Source organism: Carcharodon carcharias, chromosome 1, assembly GCF_017639515.1.
Source record: "Carcharodon carcharias isolate sCarCar2 chromosome 1, sCarCar2.pri, whole genome shotgun sequence".
Classification (NCBI taxonomy): Eukaryota; Metazoa; Chordata; class Chondrichthyes; order Lamniformes; family Lamnidae; genus Carcharodon; species Carcharodon carcharias.
Genome location: NC_054467.1, coordinates 55,072,606 through 55,093,222, shown reverse-complemented (window position 1 = coordinate 55,093,222; position 20,617 = coordinate 55,072,606). Strand labels below are relative to the sequence as shown.

The 20,617-nt window shown below is 43.9% G+C and overlaps 1 protein-coding gene across 2 annotated transcripts in view; it reads left to right on the top strand.

The window, feature by feature from the left end:
- fstl5 (follistatin-like 5) overlaps nt 1–20,617 on the top strand; it is a 1,008,072-nt gene that overhangs the window by 521,263 nt on the left and 466,192 nt on the right. For both annotated transcript variants that reach the window (XM_041200324.1, XM_041200334.1), the window contains one exon: nt 11,933–12,053. In XM_041200324.1, coding sequence (XP_041056258.1) covers nt 11,933–12,053 — 121 coding nt within the window. The remainder of the gene's footprint in view (nt 1–11,932; nt 12,054–20,617) is intronic.

The window sequence follows — 20,617 nt, the reverse complement described above, 5'->3', positions numbered from 1 at the left end:
CCTTGAAGGCAAAGATGATGGTGTTGAGGCCATCAAACTATCCAGATGAGGCAAATATGCACAGGAGGCCCTCATAGCTGTTAGATTTGTGGAGGATGATGATGACATGCAATGAGGAGGCACCATAGATCCTTACATTTATCTGTGAACGTTTGACTCCAGTCTGGCTGATGGCAGTGCACATACCCTGTGTGATAAGGCTCCTGCCATGGAGCCGCAGCAGAGGCCCTAATTGTCACTCGATTCCAGAAGGATGATGACAACATGCAGTGAGGACTCCATAAATCTTTCACATAGCCTCTATGTATATCTGACTCCTGTCTGGCCAAGGGCAGCTCGTGCTCTGTGATCAGGATCATGTCATAAAGATGCTGCCATGAAACTTTAAAAGCATCGGACGCTTTGTCCACCATCAGCACCTGAGCTCTTCAGGAGCACTGCGTCACTGGTCACAGATGCTGAAGAGATGCGGGCCAGCCCTAACTTAAAGGTGCTGAGAGCACACAGAGAGAATGATGGAACTCTGTGACGCCTACCCATTACATTCCAGCAGCAATGAAAAACACCATTGAGATTCAGGCATCAGTAATGTGTCCAGGGACTGTGAGGCCGGACCATCACTTTGGTCTGAAGGCTGCACAAAGTACAAGGAAGAAGCCCTGGACTGAGACACCTGCCTTTATCTTATGCAGGAACCAAGGTTTCACACCTGAGTGACATGAACGCTGCTCATCAGAACAAGGAGCCGTAGGCAGGAAGACATTCTTGGGAGTTTATTCACAATAGTGAACATTATTATAAGTGATTAACACCCTTGCCCAGACTGTATAATTGCATCTTCTTAACATTGGTAACCCTGCTGCTACCATCTTGGTGCTCCCCTGATATCCACAATGGAGGTGGAGGTAGCCAGCTGACTGCTACTGTCTGTGATGATCTTGACGGGTGTCATCTGGATTGCCAAGACCTGGGGGGCCCCGGCCAGCTTTTGGGGTCCTGCTGTGTGGCAGTGCCACCCTTTTCCACATGTAGAGCAGGAGCTGCTGGGGTCACAGGAAGAGGGGATTCGGATGGGATGGACAATACTAGAGTCACCTGAGTGGATGGTGTGCATCTGCTGATCCTCCTTGCTATGGGTGTCCAAGGGCCCCTGGCTGACTCCTTGAGAAGGACAGGAAGCTGGAGTGAGATTGAGCTGCCCCGTACCCCTTCGTGTTGAGACTGCTGGAGGCCAACCATGGCGTCAGCGATGGAGTTCAGCCCATGTAGCAGTGCAGAATTCCTCCAGTGTGCCAAGCAATCTGAGGAGTGCAGCGGACATCCCTTCCTGATGTTCCTGAGCTTGCCTTTGCAGCTCCAGCAACTGGGGTATGACCGAGTCCAGAGGCTCGTCATCTGGCTCGGATTCAGCAAACTTCTGGCCTCCAGCTGTCCGTCGAGTGCCGGAAACCTGGGAAGTTTCTGCCTCTGCCTACTGTGGATCAGACAGTGCAGTGCACTCACCAGATTGTGATCCCAAAACAACTCTAGAACTAGGTCTCACAGAAGTGTGTGTCTCTGCGTTGGTGGAGGGTGTGGGCGAATGCTATGACAGGTATTCAATGAGGATGCCTTCAGATTCTTCTTCTGATGTGCCATCACAGAATTGTTACAGTGTAGAAGGAGACCATTTGGCCCATTGTGTCTGCACCAGCTCTCTCAGCGTTTTAACTTAGTACCAATCTCCTGCCTTTTCCCTGTAACCCTGCACCTTGTTTCTATTTAAATAATCAACCGATGCCCTCTTGAATGCCTCAATTGAACCTGCCTCCACCACACTTCCAGTGAGTGCTTTCCAAATCTTAACTACTCGCTGTGTGAAAAAGTTTTTTCTCACCTTGCATTTGCTTCTTTTGCAAAACATCCTAAAACTTTGCCCTCTGGTTCTCGATCCATTTATGAGTGAGAACAGTTTCTCCCTATCTACCCTGTCCAGACCCCTCATGATTTTGAAAACTTCTATCAAGTCTGCTCTCAGCCTTCTCCTCTCCAAGGAAAACAATCCCAACTTCTCCAATCTTTTCTCAAAACTGAAGTGTCTCATCCCTGGAACCATTTTTGTAAACCTCTTCTGCACCCTCTCCAATGCGTTCACATCCTTCTTATAGTGTGGCACCCAGAACTGTACACAATACTCCAGCTGAGGTCTAACCAGTGCTTTATATAAGTTCTTCATAACCTCCCTGCTCTTGTATTCTATTCCCCTATTCATGAAGCCTATAATACTGTATGCTTTAGAAACAGTTCTCTCTACCTGTACTGCCACTTCTAATGACTTATGTACATATACACCCAGGTCTCTCTGCTCCTGCACACCCTTTGGAATAGTATCCTTTATTTTATACTGTCTCTCCATGTTCTTTGCACCTTCCAGCCCAAAAAATACCCATTAACCATTATTCTGTTTTCTATCCCTCAGCCAATTTTGCATCCATGTTGCTACTGTCCCTTTTATTCCATGACTTTTAACTTTCCTCACAAGAGTGTTGTGTGGCACTGTATCAAACGCCTTTTGGAAGGTCACATGCACCACATCAACAGCTGTGCCCTCATCAACCATCTCTGTTACCTCTTCAAAAAACTCCAACAAGTTAGTTAGACATGATTTTCCTTCAACAAATCCATGCTGACTCTTCTGAATCAATCCACTTCTTTCCATAGTAACTTTTAACTCTATCCTGAATAATTGTTTCTAGAAGTTTCCCTACCACCAAAGTTAAACTGACTGGTCTGTAATTGCAGGGCAGATCTTTACAACCTTTTTTGAACAAGGACGTAATGTTTGAAATTCTCCAGACCTCTGGCATGTCCCCTGAATCTAGGGAACATTGAAAGATTGTTGCCAGCGCCTCTGCAATTTCCACTCTCACTTCCTTCAATCTTCTTGGATGTATCTCATCCGGTCCCGATGCCTTAGCAACTTTAAGTACTGACAGCTTATCGAATACCTCCTTCTTATCAATTTTAAACCCTTCTAGTGACTGAGTTTCCTCCTCTGTCACCATGGCCTGGGCAGCATCCCCCTCACAGGTAAAGACAGATGCAAAGTATTCATTTAATACCTCAGCCATGCCTCTTACCTCTATGTGTATATCCCCTTTTTGGTCCCTAATCAGCCCTACTCCTCCTTTTACCACCCTTTTACTATTGATGTGCTTATAGAATACTTCGGGATTTACTTTTATGTTAGCTGCCAGTCTTTTTTCATAATCCCTCTTTGCTTCTCGTATTTGCTTTTTCACATTCCTTCTGAACCTTCTATATTCAGCTTGATTCTCAATTGTATTTGCTACCTGACACCTGTCGTAAGCACACTTTTTCTTCTTTAACTTAATTTCTATCTCCTTTGTCATCCAGTGAACTCTGGGTTTGTTTGTGCCTTCGGGACTTGATTGGAAGCCCTGGGTCATGGACTCCATTGGATGTTTCCAATCTGCTATTGTGAAAGCAAGGAGAGATTATTGGTGCATGGTAATGGCCTGCGAAACAGGACACATCACTCAGAGCATGGTTGTCTGATGGATGTTGCACTGCTGGAGTCACAATTGGTAGAACACCGCCGACTTCACCATCAGCATAGGAAAGATCCAGATCTTCGCTGGTCAGCTGGATGGCTCTGTTTTCAAAGTCCGTGAGGACCTGGGTTCCGGACATTCCTCCACCAGCCTGTGACCTCTCCTTCTTGTTGTGTGCCAGCTGGTCCTGTATGGGCTGAATTTTCACCTCGGTGTGTAGGCGCACATGAGCGTGAAAAAGCACACGATGACATTGGGCAGGCATCCCGACATCATCGCACACTCGCGCGGCAGTGTGTGGGAGTCAGCAGCACGCCTGCCGACAACTAAGAGGGCTGGTAAGCCCATTAATCGATCAATTAAATTAGAATTATTCCTGGCCCGTCCAACCTTACAGTTGGCAGGCAGGTGAGTAGGGAAAGCGGCCTTTTGCTTTCTGAGGAAACCTCGTCCATAGGTGGGATGAAGTTTCCAATGTTAATTAAAAATAAAATAAAAGTTTTCAGAACTCATTTGCAACATGTCCCTGCTCATGTGACAGAGTCAAATGAACATAAATAGCAGCAGGAGCATTTGGCCCCTTAAGCCTGCCTCACCATTCAATAAGATCATGGCTGATCTGCCCCAAGCCTCAACTCCTCTTTCGTGCCAGTTTCTCATAGTCCTCAACTCCCCGATATTTTAAAAATCTATCTACCTCCTCTTTAAATACTTTCAGTGATCTAGCCTTCACAACTCTCGAGGGTAGAGAATTCCAGACATTCACTACCCTCTGAGAGAAGAAATTCCTTCGCATCTCAGTTTTAAATGAGTGCCCCTTATTCTGTAACTATGTCCCCTAGTTTGAGATTTCCCCACTAGTGGAAACAGCTTCTCAACATCCACCCTGTTAAGCCCCCTCAGAATCTTGTACATTTCAATAAGATCACCCCTCATTCTTGTAAACACTAATGAATAAAGGCCTAACCTGTTTAACTGTTCTTGATAAGTCAAGCCCTTCACCCAAGGAATCAGCCTAGTGAACCTCTTTTGAACTGCCTCCAATGCCAGTATGGCATTTTCTTAAATATGGGGACCAAAACCATACACAGTACTCCAGGTATGGCCTCACCAACACCCTGTACAGTTGTAACAAGACTTCCCTGTTTTTAACCTCCAACCCCCTAGCAATACAGGCCAAAATTCTATTTGCCTTCTTAATTACTAGCTGTACCTACATGTTAAACTTTATTGTTTCATGCACAAGAACACCCAGACCCCTCCGTGCTGTTCTTTTTTGGAGTCTCTCTCCGTTTAAATAGTAGTCTTCCTTTTGATTTTGCCTACCAAAGTGCATGACCTCACACTTTCCTACATTAAACTGCATCTGCCAAGTTTTTGCCCACTCACTCAACCTGTCTATAACCCCTTGCAGACTCCTTTTGCCCTCATCACAACATGCCCTTCCACCTATTTTTGTATTGTCAGCAAATTTGGATACATTACACTCTGTCCCCTCCTCCAAGTCAATAATATAGATAGTAAATCACTGAGGCCCTAGGACTGACCCATGTGGCACTCCACTAGTTATGTCTTTCCAACCTGAAAAAGACCCATTAATCCCAACCCTCTGTCTTCTGTGTGTTAGCCAATCCTCAATCCATGCTAATACATTATCCCCAATACCGTGAGCTCCTATCTTGTGCAATAACTTTTTATGTGGCAACTTATCAAATGCCTTCTGGAAATCCAAATACACTACATCTACTGGTTCCCCTTTATCAACTCAGCTTATTATATCCTCAAAGAATTCTAGCAAATTTGTCAAACATGATTTCCCTTTCACAAATCCATTGTTGACTCTGTTTGATTACGTTAAGCTTCTCTAAATGTCCTGCTATTTCTTCCTTAATAATGGCTGTTAGGCTGACTGGTCCATAGTTTCCTGCTTTTTGTCTCCCTCCCTTCTTGTACAGGGGCATCACATTAGCGGTTTTCCAAACTGCTGGGACCCTCCCAGAATCCAGTGAGTTCTGGAATATTTCGGCCAATGCCTCCTATCTGCAGCCCCTTCCTTTAAAACCCTTGGATGCAGGCCATCAGATCCTGGTGACTTGTCTGCCTTTAGTCCTGTTAGTGTGTCAAATAGTTTATCCCTCTTGATAGAGACTGTTACAAGATCTTTCCTCCCATTAGCTTCTTGCTTGCCTTATATCTTTGGAATGTTTATATTGTCCTGCAGTATGAAGACCAATGCAAAATATTGGATTAAATTATCTACCATTTCCCTGTTCCCCATTATAATTTCTCCAGTTGCATCGTCCAAGGGTCCCACACTCACTTTAGCTACTCTCTTTCTTTTTATATACCTGTAGAAGCTCTTGCTGTTTGTTTTTAATTTTCTTGCCAATTTACTTTCATAATTAATTTTCTCCCTCTTTATTAGCTTTTTAGTCAGCCGCTGCTGGTTCCTAAAAAAATTCTAAAACCTCTGGCCTACCACTAGTTTTCGCTGCTTTGTATGCCTTAGTTTTTGATTGGATACTCTCCTTGACTGCCTGATGAGGGGACATAGAACCATAGAGCACTACTGTACAGAAAAGCAGGCCATTCGGCCCTTCTAGTCTGTGCCGAAATATTATTCCGCTAATCCCGTTAACCTGCATCCAGTCCATAACCCTCCAGACCTCTCCCATCCATGTATCTATCCAATTTAATAGAACCATAGGGACATGTTTTCCTTTTTTTTAAAACTTTATTTTTAATGTAGAAAATCTTCAGCTCACTGAGGCAGCTTTGTTCCTTTAGGAAGCTTTCTGTGAGCGTACCCATGCACGTATCAACTTCCACACTCGTTCTCCTTCCCCTCATCCCCAACCCAGGCAACGCTGAGCGTTTCAGCGTGCAATTCACGCTGGCTGATCATTAATTGGCCAGCCAGTATGAAATCACGTTTGGGGCCCAATTGCGGTTGGTGGATTGTTGCACAGCTACTCCCGAGCCCGTCAAGGCGAAAATCCTCACCCATGAATACAGATGAAGAGAATGTAAGCAGGATGCCTGCCAGGCCAGATGATAAATATGCCTAGCATGTGAGAATGGTGAGTAGTCCCAATGACAGGATGAGGACAATGAAGGGGTGTGTGTGTGAGAGAGTGAATGGCGATGTCCCTTGACCTGGCAGTGAGTGAGACCCTGTGGATGTGTGATGGGTTTGTGAGTTAGAGAGTTGAGAGTGATAAGAGTGACCCTACCCTGGCGGAACAGAGGAGATTATACATCCTCTTTCTGCACTGGGTGGCTGTTCTCTTTTGCAGGGAGTTGGCACTGACCACTGCTGCCACTGCCTCCCTTGCTGGATTGGTATGTGTGGCTAGAATGGGGGTAGAGGACATTATAGTGGGCCTCCATAGTGTCCAAAAGGCACACGAGCGACGCATCACTAAACCAGGTTGGGCCGGCTGCAGTCTTCTTGCTTTCAGGGCCATGTCTTCTTTGCAGTAGACCTTGGCTTGAAGCACTGAGAGGTGTGCACCTGGCTGCACTTTAAATATGGTGCCCGATGAAGCAGCGAGACGATGGCCTGGCGAGTGAAGGACAGCTTGCCCACCATCGAAACAGCGTGTTTCCCGGGAATGCACGATTAGTTGAGCCGAGATTGGGATGATGATGCGTAAAAATCTGCCATTGCAGCCGGCGCATAAAACGTTCATTTTCCCAACGCTACCGCAGTTATTGCAAATCTGGGCTGATTCCACCCATAGATCATTAAGGTGTCATGAACAGGCATAGAAAATAATCAAAATGGCTCATGAAATACTGGCCTTCCAGTCAAGAGGACAAGAATACACGGAGTTGGAAGTCATTTACCAGAATGATACCTCAGCTCCAAGGGTTAAATTACCGGAGAGATTACACAAAATTGGGTTGTATTTCCTGAAATTTGCAAGGTTTAGGGGGTGATTTGATCAAAGTTTTCAAGATATCAAAGGGAACAGTTCGGGTAGATCGAGAGAAATTGTTTCCACTGGTTGGGGAGACTAGGACCAGGGGACGCAGTCTAAACTTTGAACTCTTTCAAGGGTGAAATTAGGAAACAGTTCTGCCCAAAAAGGATGGTAGAGGTTAGAAATTTTCTTCTTCAGACAGCAATTAATGTTGTCTCAGTTATTTTCAAATCTGAAACTGGTGGAATTTTGTTTACCAATGGTATTGAGGGATATGGTCAAAGGCAGGCAATGGAGTTAGGGAGATCAGCCACGATCTCATTGAATGGTGAAACAAGTTTGAGGGGCTAAATAGCCTACTCTTGTTTCCAAGTTCCTTTGTTTCTTGCAGTAGGAGTGTGCTAGAGACTGATAGAACTCAGGACCAATAGCTTTGTGATCTTTCACGCACTCAGTTTAATAATCCATAAGTGACATGCTCTGTGTTTTGGGATTTATCAACAGTTCTTACACTATAGAGATGAGGAATAACATTTGCTACATGAAGTCTTCATGAAATTGAGCTGCTAAGAGGTCCCAGCTTACTTAGATGCTTTCTCTTTCACAGTTTAGTTGTTAATTTTTAAATTTCCAACCATGAAATGTTCTTATAATAGAACAGATTACCTTTTATGAGTGCTATTAGCAGGGCAGTGTTCTGTGAAGAACTTTATACAATTTCTCTGTTCTGATCCGTTTTTAAAAATGTCCTCAGTCTGGATAGGGATGAATGCAAGAATGAACATAATGAAAATATTAAGCAGCGAAAGGGCATTTGAACTCTCTGATCCATGTAGACGATGCTTTGAAGACCCCCTGTAATTTTTTGAACTTGTTGTTTGAAAACACTACCTTGTGTTTGCTCAATAAAATTTTACTTTGAACTCTGATTTTAAAAGAATCAATTAAACAGTTTGTCAAAGTGAGACCAAATTTAATTTGTTGATGATTTTGACAGACTGGTTTCATATTATTTATATGGCTTGTGATATCTCGAGACAAGCCATAGTTGCTCTTGGGTACCATCATGTAAATGTAGTAATAACTAATACAATTAACAAAAAGATGAGTAGAAAATCATTTATAGCATTAATGAGAAAATCGAAGTGTAACCTCTGACAATATATTTATTACTTAATTCATGTAATATGTGGCATTAATTTGTGCTAGCCTCTAGCAGGTATTGTTTGATCTAAATGATTATTACAGGGAATTTCTTATAATGTCATAAAAATTTAAAGTATGGAAGGAGGCTGTTCAGTCCATTATGTCCATGCCATCCAACCTAATCTTACTTTCCAGCTTCTGGTCCATAAACTTGTAGTTTACAGCATTTTAAATGCATACCCAATATTATAAATATTTAAGTATTTCTTCCTCTACCATTCTTTCAGGTGGGGGCTCCTGATCCCCACCAGCCCCTGGGTTGAAAACATTTCTCTTCAAATACTATCTAAACCCCCTACTTCATCCTAAATGTATGCCCCTGGTTATGGACCCCTCACCCTGGGGGGTAGGGGCATCATATGCACTATATCTAGGCCCATCATAATTTTATACTCCTCAATTAAATCTCCCCTCAGTCTGCACTGTTCCAAAGAAAACAACCTGAGCCTATCCAATTATTCCTTGCAACTAAAATTCTCCAGCCTAGGCAACATCCACATAAACCTCCTCTGTGCCCTTTCCACTGCAATCACATCTTTCCTATAGTACAATGACCAGAACTGCACACCAGTACTCCAGCTGTGGCCCAGCCAATGCTTTATACAGCACCAGCATGACCCTCTTATATTCTATGTCTCGGCTAAAAAAAATCAAGACTCCCCTATGCCGCCTTGACCATTTTATCTACCTGTTCAGCCACCTTCAGGGTCATAGAGTCATAGGGATGGATTTTTGCATAGTTGAGAAGACTCCACGGGCCTTTAAACCGTATGGAATCCAGGGCCAGAATTCCCCCCCCCCCACCCCCACCCAAGCGGGTTCCGAGGAGCTTGAAATTGCATGGATGGGATTTCCTCCAGGATTTTACGCTGGGGCGGCAGGGCCTTGGATGGGAAGTTCTCCCTTGCCCCAATTAAAGCCCTTGATGGCCACTTAAGGGCCGTTTCCCACTCAGCCTCAATTTTGAGTCTGGCAGGCAGATGACAGCTCAACTAGCAAAGGCCAGAAATACAGATAGCTTGATCTTGAGCAGAAAGCAAGGGTGGGAGGGAATGGCCCCTCCATCAGAACCCCTTAAGGCCCGGTGACGTCCAGACCTCCCACAACCCCCCGCCCCCGCACCCCCCCACCTCAACGCTCAGCCTATCCCCAGAGACCCGGATCAGCGCCCTGGCGACCCCCCCTGCAGGCATTCCCTACCCTCCCCAGCCTGGGTCCCTTGCCACTTACCTTGTCCTTCAGGTCCCGAGACTTAGTGCCAGACAGCTCCCTGAAGTACCTCCTCCAGCCACTATGCCTGGAGGGATTGGACAGCTGCCAGGCAATCTGATTGGCCAGCAGCTCTCCAAAGCAGGACTTCCTCCCGAGTGAGGGGCGGAAGTTGGACGGAACTCTCGGCCAACCCTCAGACCTCACCATCCTGAAAATTCAGGCCCAGATGTGGAAGTCCCACCCCAATTTCCAACAGATCCAATTTTTTCCAGCAGGGGAAGGGGGCAAAGCATGTTCCCAAACTCAGCAGGGCTATTTGAACTTAGTGCTGAGTTCAAACAGACCCTATTTTGGCTGTCCCAAGGGCCTCAACCTGCAGTGTGTGGTTACAAATTTATGCGTTAGACATAAACACTCTTGAAGGGTGGATAAGGTCTGTTTAAGTATAATGATCTGAAGTTTTTAAAATCCCCTGCTCTTGAAATTTTAAAAAAGAAGCAGGCCTTTCTGCCAGAAAAGTTAACAAAAAGCACCATTTGCTGTACCCCCTTGATTAAATTAGAATTAAATTGAATTTGGTTACTTATTAATTGAGGAGGCCTTGTGGCTCAGTGTGTACTGTTACTGCTTCTGAGCCAGAAGCTCTGAGTTCAGTTCCCACCCCAGGACTTGATGGCCGAGGAATGTATGTTAATAATGCAGCCATCAACCTTCAAACCCTCCCAACACATGCCAATGGAAGCTGGTAAGAGCAGGAGGGATTCCTGGTCAGCTATGTGATGGCTATCACTATCCAAAGCTCCAGACTACAACGTGCATGTAAAAGTGCATGTTGCTGTAGCAACTCAGACTCCTTGAATGATCTGTAACACACTTATTGATCACATTTAGACTTAATTTTGCTGTCAGTAAATTGTTTATTCCAAGTATACTAATGGATTAGGTTTGGTCAATAACCTCACTCATTATTAAAAGCCCAAAGTTGATACAATTCTTCAGTAATCTAAATATCTCTAGTAGACATTGGATTATCAATCTTTACGAATTAAAACAAACAAAAAAATGTATGTCAGGAGCAAGCACAATGTTCAGCTGTAACACGTCTTCTTTTTGAAAATGTCTAGGTTTGTTTAGAAAGAGGGGCAATTTGAATGAAATACCAGAAAGTTACTGGTACACAGCACAAGCCCAAACATCAAGTATGTTCAGGAGTGGGGTTGGGAGAAAATCAGACAAGAAGTAATTTTATGAAGAAGTGTAAATGTAAAATTTTTTTAAACACAGTGTAGCAAGTTTTACATTAAAACTACATGTTTGTTTAGTAAGTAAATATTAAATAAAACTATGCAAAGAAATCGCTATATCTTTGTTGAAACCATAATGAATTTGACATACGGACGTCCTGTACCTCAGGATACTTGTAACTGAAGTATAAATGTATCTGGTCTAATGAAGTCTATCAGAGAGTTGTTAGTGATGGTTTTGTGAGTCTAACAGATTATATTTCAGAAAAAAGGAAAATAGTGGGTGATAATGCTGGTGTAATAAAATCTGATAGTGGCAGCAGAAGCTGTAAAAAAAAAAGGATCTAGTACACTGCATATACAAAAAAATGTGTCCAAATGAAAGGACTGCAGTAAAAAGTACTTAGGTTTTATGTATAATAGAAGTAATTTAAAAACATGGATGCGATGTACAGAGCCAAAGGCAAATATTTGTCTGTAAGGAAGTCATACAGATAGCATTACAGAAAGCTGGCAGAGCTGAAGAGCAAATTTATGTTTATGATGTTGACGCTGCTTTAAATGATGTTGTATAATGTTCTCAAAGTCTCCTTCTCTACTTCCAGAAATTACATCAGCTGCTTCACGAAGAATATTGCAGGAGATTTTCAATTCTGCTGCTGCTTTTTTTTAAAAAAAGCTGTTTCTTCCTTCTATTGTAATTTTGCATTTCAGTGGGAATATGTGACTTAATCAACTTGTACCTTTTATGTGATGGTTATAATATATCATTGTATTTTTCTTTTATCAGGTAATTAAACAGGATAGGCTTGGAAAGGATCTCTCTCAGTGCTCATTATTTGATCTACTGAAATATGATGACTATAATAATGACAAGCATCTAACACAGGAGGAGTTCTATAGAGCATTCCGTAAGTATAACATCATCAGCTTACATTAGATGGTCAGAATAAATATAACTGAATGCTAATTACATAACTAGGATGCATTGTTTAGCCTACAATGAATCAACTATGAGAAATGATGGTCACAGGAATATTCTCATTCCACAGAATGAAATAAAGGGAGATCTCTGTTTGAACTCTAACAGCACTTCTGCCTTTATGCACATACAGTAGAAAATATAATGATAATCAACAAGCATTCCACTGGTATGCATCATTTCGGCAATGAACAGGACGATTCAACTTGCTAATTAACACCATTCAAGCAGTCATGGCAATGACAATAAAAGTTTATTTTGTGTTGCGATACTATTGTAAGGCTGATTCCACAATCCCAGCTATATCACACACTGGCAAAATGATGAGCTGACTTCGCTGAGTGCTGTGAAGCCTGTTATAAATATCATTTCTAAACGCTTTCAAGCAGTTTGAGCCTTACACAGGAGTGAAATGACAAGGGTTAAAAATTATTACAACTTTGCAGTCCTTGTTAATATGGCTGTTGTTCAAAATTAAAGGGATGCACCCACTTAAATGTAAGTAGCTCACATTGAGATGAAAAATGTTGAAGACTTTAAAGGCTCAAGAACAATTACAAAACCACTCCAAAAGGCAAAAGCGATGAGCAGAAAATTCAAAATGGAAGTATGAAGAGAATTTGGCCTTAATTTTTCAGGCTCCATAAACCTGACTTGGGAGAAGGTGCCCGACAGTCAGATTTTGGCTCTGGGGTGGGTGGGTTGGGGGGAGGGGTGCTGGCAGAGAATGGGTTAAAACAGGAATCAGGCCCACTGCCCCTGGAAAGAGTTCGGAAGCAGCCACAAGGGCTGTCAGGTAGGGAGGCGGGCTGTGCAAAAGACCTGTGTCGGTGATCTGGGATTTGGTCCCAGCTTTAAAAAAACAATAAAATAAAAATCATCCCTCCAGCCCTCACCACTAACATGCCCTCACCTCTCCACACACTCCCCATTCACCATCCATGCCACCTCATGCCTCCCACCGATTCCCATGGCCCTTAATAGCCCTGCCAACTTACGTAACCCATGCAAACCCATGCCCTCCACCCATCATCGTTTGCTCTTAAACTCTTCATGCCAACTCAGCCAGTATCCACCATGGGCAGACCTCAGGACCCATGCTGAGATAAAATGAAATAACATTCTTAAATGTCTGTTGATGAATTCATTATTTAAAAAACACTCTGAGAAAGAAACCCATTCACTACAGTTAACTCCCTTCAGCTACTTAATCCCATATGGGGATAAGTACTTGTATTCATTGCCCCTCTTCAAAGACTACAAGCACTTGGAACTGTCAAAGCTCTCGATCAAACTGTGAACTGATGCACACCTCACTGAGATAATGATAAGTTGTGAAATCAGTCATGCAGCACAAATCCAATAATGTCAACAGATAGTAAAATAGCAAACAGTGATTTTCTTTAATTGAGGACAAAAATTTAAAGGCTTAGAGATTTAAATGCCTATACTTCAAAACTTGACAGTTACAATCAGCTTGGCAGTTCCAATGAGTTTATCAACATTTTACACACATTCATACCTAACTTTTAACAATCCCAAAGGGCACTTGACCTCTCCCGAAGGGCATCATCTGACTTCTCCAAAGGGCAACTTTGCTGTCCAAAATGAGTCCCTGGACCCATCCAAAGGGTAGCCTCCCTCCACAAGATCTAAAGGCCTCATGTGCAGCTGCCTTGGTGAACCATGGATGTGCAAACTATAAGATGCCCCCATTCCTCCCAGCCCCAGTGAAAATGATGGGTGCCAAGTTCAGGGGCAGGACTTATGAATTTGGGCCACTGATGCCATTATGAATAATCCAGAAACCCCCTCTGTTCTGGTGAAAAGCAGAGGCGGAGCAGTGCGGTTCCCAACCCTATCTCTGTGATGACATGAAGCTGCAGGAGGTGGTGCAAAGAGGGTCGCCTTATTTGGAACTTGAGAATACTCTCCCCAGAGGATATCAGGAGGTAGTAGCAAAGCTGAAAGCTGTGTGCAGCACCTACAGTATAGGATAACAGTTGCAGATGAAGGCACACATTAAGGAACCTTAATGTAAGACTACCCAGTTGTACCTTCTGCCAAGTAGCTTATACTGGATTCATTTCCAAAATACAGCGAAGCAGTGGTATACAGTCAGGAGGCAATTGCCCTGGGAGTCCTCAACATCGACTCCGGACCCCATGAAGTCTCATGACATCAGGTCAAACATGGGCAAGGAAACCTCCTGCTGATTGCCACGTACTGTGTTCCCTCAGCTGATGAATCAGTACTTGTCCATGTTGAACAACACTTGAGGGTGGCAAGGGCAGAATGTACTCTGGGTGGGGGACTTCAATGTCCATCACCAAAAGTGGCTCAGTAACACCACTGCTGGCTGAGTCCTAAAGGACATAGCTGCTAAACTGGGTCTGCGGCAGGTGTTGAGGGAACCAACAGGAGGGTAAAACATACTTTACCTCATGCTCAACAAACTGCCTGCCGCAGATGCATCTGTTCATAACAGTATTGGTAGGAGTGACCACCACACAGTCATTGTGGAGATGAAGTCCTGCCTTCACATTGAGGATACCCTCCATCATGTTGTGTGGAACTACCTCCGTGCTAAATGGGATAGATTTCTAACAGAACTAGCAGCTCAAGACTGGGCATCCATGAGGTGCTGTGGGCCATCAGCAGCAGCAGAATTGTACTCGAACAGAATCTATAACCTCATGGCCTAGCATATCCTCCAGTCTACCATTACCGTCAAGCCAGGGGATCAACCCTGGTTCAATGAAGAGGACAGGAGGGCATGCCAGGAGCAGCACCAGGCATACCTAAAAATGAGGTGTCAACCTGATGAAGCTATAACACAGGACTACTTGCATGCCAAACAGCATAAGCAGCAAGTGATAGACAGGGCTAAGTGATCCCACAATCAATGGGTCAGATCTAAGTTCTGCAGTCCTGCCACATCCAGTCGTGAATGGTGGTGGACAATTAAACAACTCACTGGAGGAGGACGCTCCAAAGATATGCCCATCCTTAGGGAGGGAGGAGCCCAACACATCAGTGCAAAAGATAAGGCTGAAGCATTTGCGACAGCCTTCAGCCAGAAGTGCCGAGTGGTTGATTTATCTTGGCCTCCTCTGGAGATCCCCAGCATCATAGATGCCAATCTTCAGCCAATTCGATTCACTCCACATGATATCAAGAAACGGCTGAAGGCACTGGATACTGCAAAGGCCATGGGCCCTGACAATATTCCAGCAACAGTACTGAAGACTTGTGCTCCAGAACTTGTCACGCCCTTAGCCAAACTGTTCCAGTACAACTACATCACTGGCTTCTACCCAGCTATGTGAAAAATTGTCCAGGTATGTCCTGTACACAAAAAGGATAAATCCAACCCGGCCAGTTACCACCCCATCAGTCTACACTCGATCATCAGTAAAGTATTGGAAGGGGGCATCAACAGTGCTGTCAAGCGGCTCTTGCTTAGCAATAACCTGCTCACTGACCTCATTGCAGCCTTGGTTCAAACATGGACAAAAGGGCTGAACTCCCAAGGTGAGGTGAGAATGATTGCACTTGACATCAAGGCCACACTTGACCGAGTGTGGCATCAAGGAGCCCTAGCAAAACTGGAGTAACTGGGAATCGGGGAAAACTCCCCACTGGTTGGAGTCATATCTAGCATGAAGGAAGATGGTTGTGGTTGTTGGAGGTCAGTGATCTCAGTTCCAGGATATCACTGCAGGAGTTCCTCAGGGTAATGTCCGTGGCCTAACCATCTTCAGCTGCTTCATCAATGACTTTCCTTCCATCATAAGGTCAGAAGTGGGGATGTTTGCTGATGATTGCATTATTTGCAACTCCTTAGATTCCTGAAACAGTCCATGCCCAAATGCAGCAAGACCTGGACAATATCCAGGCTTAGGCTGCCAAGTGGCAAGTAACATTCGCACCACACAAGTGCCAGGCAATTTCATTTTCCAACAAGAGAGAATCCAACCATTGCCCCTTGATGCTCAATGGCATTACCATCATTGAATTCCCCGTTATTAATATCCTGGGGGTTACCATTGACCAGAAACTGAACTGGACTCACCATATAAATACTGTGGCTACAAGAGCAGGTCAGAGGCTAGGAATCGTGTGCCTTGTAACTCCAGCTCCTGACTCCCCAAAGTCCGTCCACCATCTACAAGGCACAAGTCAGTATTGTGGATGAATACTCCCCACTTGCTGGATGAGTGCAACTCCCACAACACTTAAGAAGCTTGACACCATCCAGGACAAAGCAGCCCACTTGATTGGCACCACATCCACAAACATTCACTCCCTCGTCCTCCGATGCACAGTAGCAGCAGTGTGTATCATCTACAAGATGCACTGCAGAAATTCATCAAGACTCCCCAGACAGCACCTTCCAAACCCATGACCATTACCGTCTAGAAGGATGAGGGCAGCAGATAGATGGAAGTTCCCCTCTAAGTCACACACCATCCTGACTTGGAAATATATCGCCGTTCCTTCATTGTTGCTGGGTCAAAATCCTGGAACTCCCTTCCTAACAGCACTGTGGATGTACCTACACCACATGCACTGCAGCGGATCAAGAAGTCAGTTCACCTCCACCTTCTCAAGGGCAACTAGGGATAGGCAATAAATGCTGGCCCAGCGAATGAATAAAAAAAAATGTTGCCTAATGTTGCCTATCAGCCTTTTCCAATTTACTACTTAGCAAGCTTCCTACAGCTTTGTAGCCCTGTAATTGCAACTCATGCATATCGGTATAACAATGAATAAAACATATAACTGAAAGTATTGCTGAGCTAATTTCTTCCATGGATTTCGCACAACAGATCATTGAAACTCAAACCTAGTTACTTGCTGGTAGTAGGATGGACTTTAGGCTGGGCTCATGGCACTCATCAGTGACCCTGTACTTTGGAACATACCAACAATTAAGAGGCCTATTAAGACCCTTAAAGTATTTATTAATTTCTATTTTTTGCTGCCTGCTCAGTTAGCGGGTAGTCGAATAGGTCAGGCGGCGTTTGCATTTTTTATGAAACCTCATCCACGGACTGGATGAGGTTTCCGACGGCAAGTATAAAACAGTAAAAGAAATGTTGGCATCCTTTCAAACATGTCCCTCTTCATGTGACTGAGTCACATGTGGGGCATGTTTATTTCATCTTTAAAATCTTTATTCGTTAGTGTCCAATTCTTCATCTCCTTGAGGCAGCTGTCTGTCCTCACGGAGCTGTCAGCACGTGCTCCCCCGCGCACACAAAGGCCTTTGCACTCGTCGTCCTTCCGCCTCAACCCTGGCAGCGTTGAGTGTTTCAGCGCACTTTTCACGCTAGCTGGCTGGTAATTGGCCAGCCAGCATGAATTTGCAGTTGGGGCCCGATCATGGGGAGTGGTCCATTTCGCTGTCGCTCCCGGGCCCACCCACTGCCACTGCTCGGCGAAGGGAAAATCCTGCCCAGGGAATAGTTGACTTGCCGAGCTTTTTGTTTAATTTCAAACCAGGCAGGTTGACTCTGATTAGTCAAGACATTGCCATAGGGAATGAACCAGAAATGACTGAACCACAAGCTTTTGTTTAGTTGAAAAAAACACAATGCATGGACATGCTCTTTCTGCTTGCAAAGGACAGGATCTTGTATGTGAATATATGTAGTTTCTAACATGTGTAATTGAGCCACACTGTGAGCCTGACAATCTTAACTTGGTTGTCAGTGTACTCTTAGCACAATCAGCATTGTTTAACAAGTGCTGTCCAATCATAGAATCACATCTAATGTTGAACACTATGCTTTGAGTTTTGGAAGCACGGGCTGGTTGGGTACCGTCAGTACTTTATCTGATACGAACAGACAAAGGAGTATGCTATTTGAAACAATGCACCAGTGTTTGGGACCACAGCCTACTTACCTAGCATCACACAGGCATCACTGAAATTCATATACCACATTACTCATTTGCATGATAGGTAGAATGTCTTTTTGGCTTGATGGCAGCATTCTGTTAGTGGAGAATACCATTCATGTTGCTACTGCATAGTTTGCCTGATTTGAATGGAGACAAAAGCTTGACAATTCCCCCCTTCAGATTTGGTATTTTTGCAAATCTTTACTGATGAGTGCAAAATAAAAAACTTCAACAGTATGCCTCTTTTTTCAGCAATACTCAAGCTTATTGTACCTAGCGACTATTTGAAAATACATTGATAATACACGACTGGCTGTAAATAAACCAGAGGTTTTTAACAATTGAAGGCAGGCATCCTTCCAAGTTTCTCAAGGCCTGAATTTTCCAGGCGGCGGGTGGTCTCAGCGGGAGCGGGCGGGGGCGGTCGCGGAGCTGATCGCCACACCACCATTTTATGCGGGCGGGCTAATTAAGGCCTGTCCAGCGTAAGACGCAAGTCAAAGCACTCAACGCTATCTTTGCGGTCGGGGGCAGGAGAGAGAGTCAGGGCCAGTGGTCTTTTACGCATGCATGCGAAAGCGCACTTCAATCTCCCTGAGGCACGGAGCTGCCTCAGGAAAATTGAAGCGGCTTTCAAATAAGTAAATAAAAGGCTCAAAAATTTATTTAAACATCTCTATCGTGACTGTGTCACATGAGATGGGACGTATTTTTATATTTCATAGAATTTTAAAATTTATTTAATAAACACTTTAGGAAACCTCATTACGCTTGTGGGTGAGGTTTCCTAAAAACGTGAAGGCCGCTTAGCCTTTTCACCTACCTGCCAATCTTAAGGTTGGATGGGCAGCGTTAACAATTACATTAATTACTTCCTCAGTGGCCTTAATAGGCCATTTACATATCAGTGGGTGCACAGCTGAACAAAACATTGCAAGACAGCGCGATGACACTGGGATGCACGCCCGACATCATTGTGTGTCACTTAATGCGTCGACATGTCGGGCCCACCCCTGCATGCCGACTGAAAAATCCTGCCTCAAGTCTCACTCATCACGGAATAACAGAATTTTTACAGCACAGATGGAAGCGATTTGGATCATTGTGTCTGCACCAGCTCTCTGAATGAGAAGTTCACCGAATGCCATCTCCCCACTTTCTCCCCGTAATGCTGCACATTTTTCCTTTTCAGATAACAGTCTTATTCCCTTTTGAATGCTTCAATTGAACCTGCCTCCACCACACTCTTAGGCAGTGTGTTCCAGACCTTAACCACATGCTGCTTGAAAAACTTTTTCCCCATGTTAATTACTTTAAATCTGTGCCCTCTTGTTCTCGATCCTTTCGCAAGTGGGAACGTCTTCTCCCTATCTATTCTGTCCAGATCCCTAATGAATTTGAACACTTCATAACTGAAATTCCTCACCCCTGGAACTATTCTCATGAATCTTCTCTGTACTCTCTCCAATAGCTTCACATCTCTCCTAAGTTCAGTTGTGTGACATTCTTGATCAGTTCTCTAGCTTTTTATTATATTGCTTCAAACAATTCAATATTTCTGTTGTGTCTCAGTGAACAAAAATATTCAAGCTGTGACCTGACCAGGGCGATTTCTGCACATTGTACTTCAGCTGATCCTCCAGTGACTTGTTGAATACCATTCCACAGTACCTAGACATGTTAACCCTGAGGCTGCTTTCCCCTCAAATCTCTTTGAACTTTTATTACTTAATTTAATACTATACAGATAGAACTTAGGCAGAATTTTAAAAGGTTGGCTGGAACAATGGGATAGTTTTGGGAAATGTGATATATATCCTAGTGTTTACAAAGTAAAATGTTAAAAGTACAACAAACATCATATATTCTATTTCTATCTTCAGTTTATGCTCAATACACATGGAAATAGCATCAAATAGAAAGCTTATATTATCGTCTGAAGCTGCAATTATGTCACCCTTAACAACATTCCTCCACGTTTTTATCTCATTGTGTTGAAATCAGGAGTTGCCATGCCATCTCCCACTCTAATTCATTCCTTCATAAATTCTTGCGACTGTTTGGCTGATGCATTTTTCCCCACAATGCCAGTTTTTTAGGACCATATGACCTACTAAGTCACTAATATAACGGGCAAGAAATGTGTGGATATTTCCAGCCAGAAATGCATTACTCACCATATTGCCTTATTGGGAACAGGAAGGCCCACTTCAAACAGAGACACTTGAAAGGAAAGCATGGAAAATAAAAAAAGCTGGACATCAATCTCCTGTGTTTGAGAAGACAATGGAAACAGCCCCCCAGACAGCTAGATCCCTTCAGAATCACAGTGAATCACAGAATTGTGACAGTGCAGTAGGAGGCCATATGACCCATCATGTCTACACCGGCTCTCCGAATAAGCAGTATGACTCAGTGACATTCCTCTGCCATTTCCCTGCACATTGTTTCTATTTAAGTAATCATCTAATGCCCTCTTGAATGCCTCAATTGAACCTGCGTCCACCCCACTTCCAGGCAGTACATTCCAGACCTGAACCACTCGCTGTGTGAAAAAGCTTTGTCTCACATTGCATTTGCTTA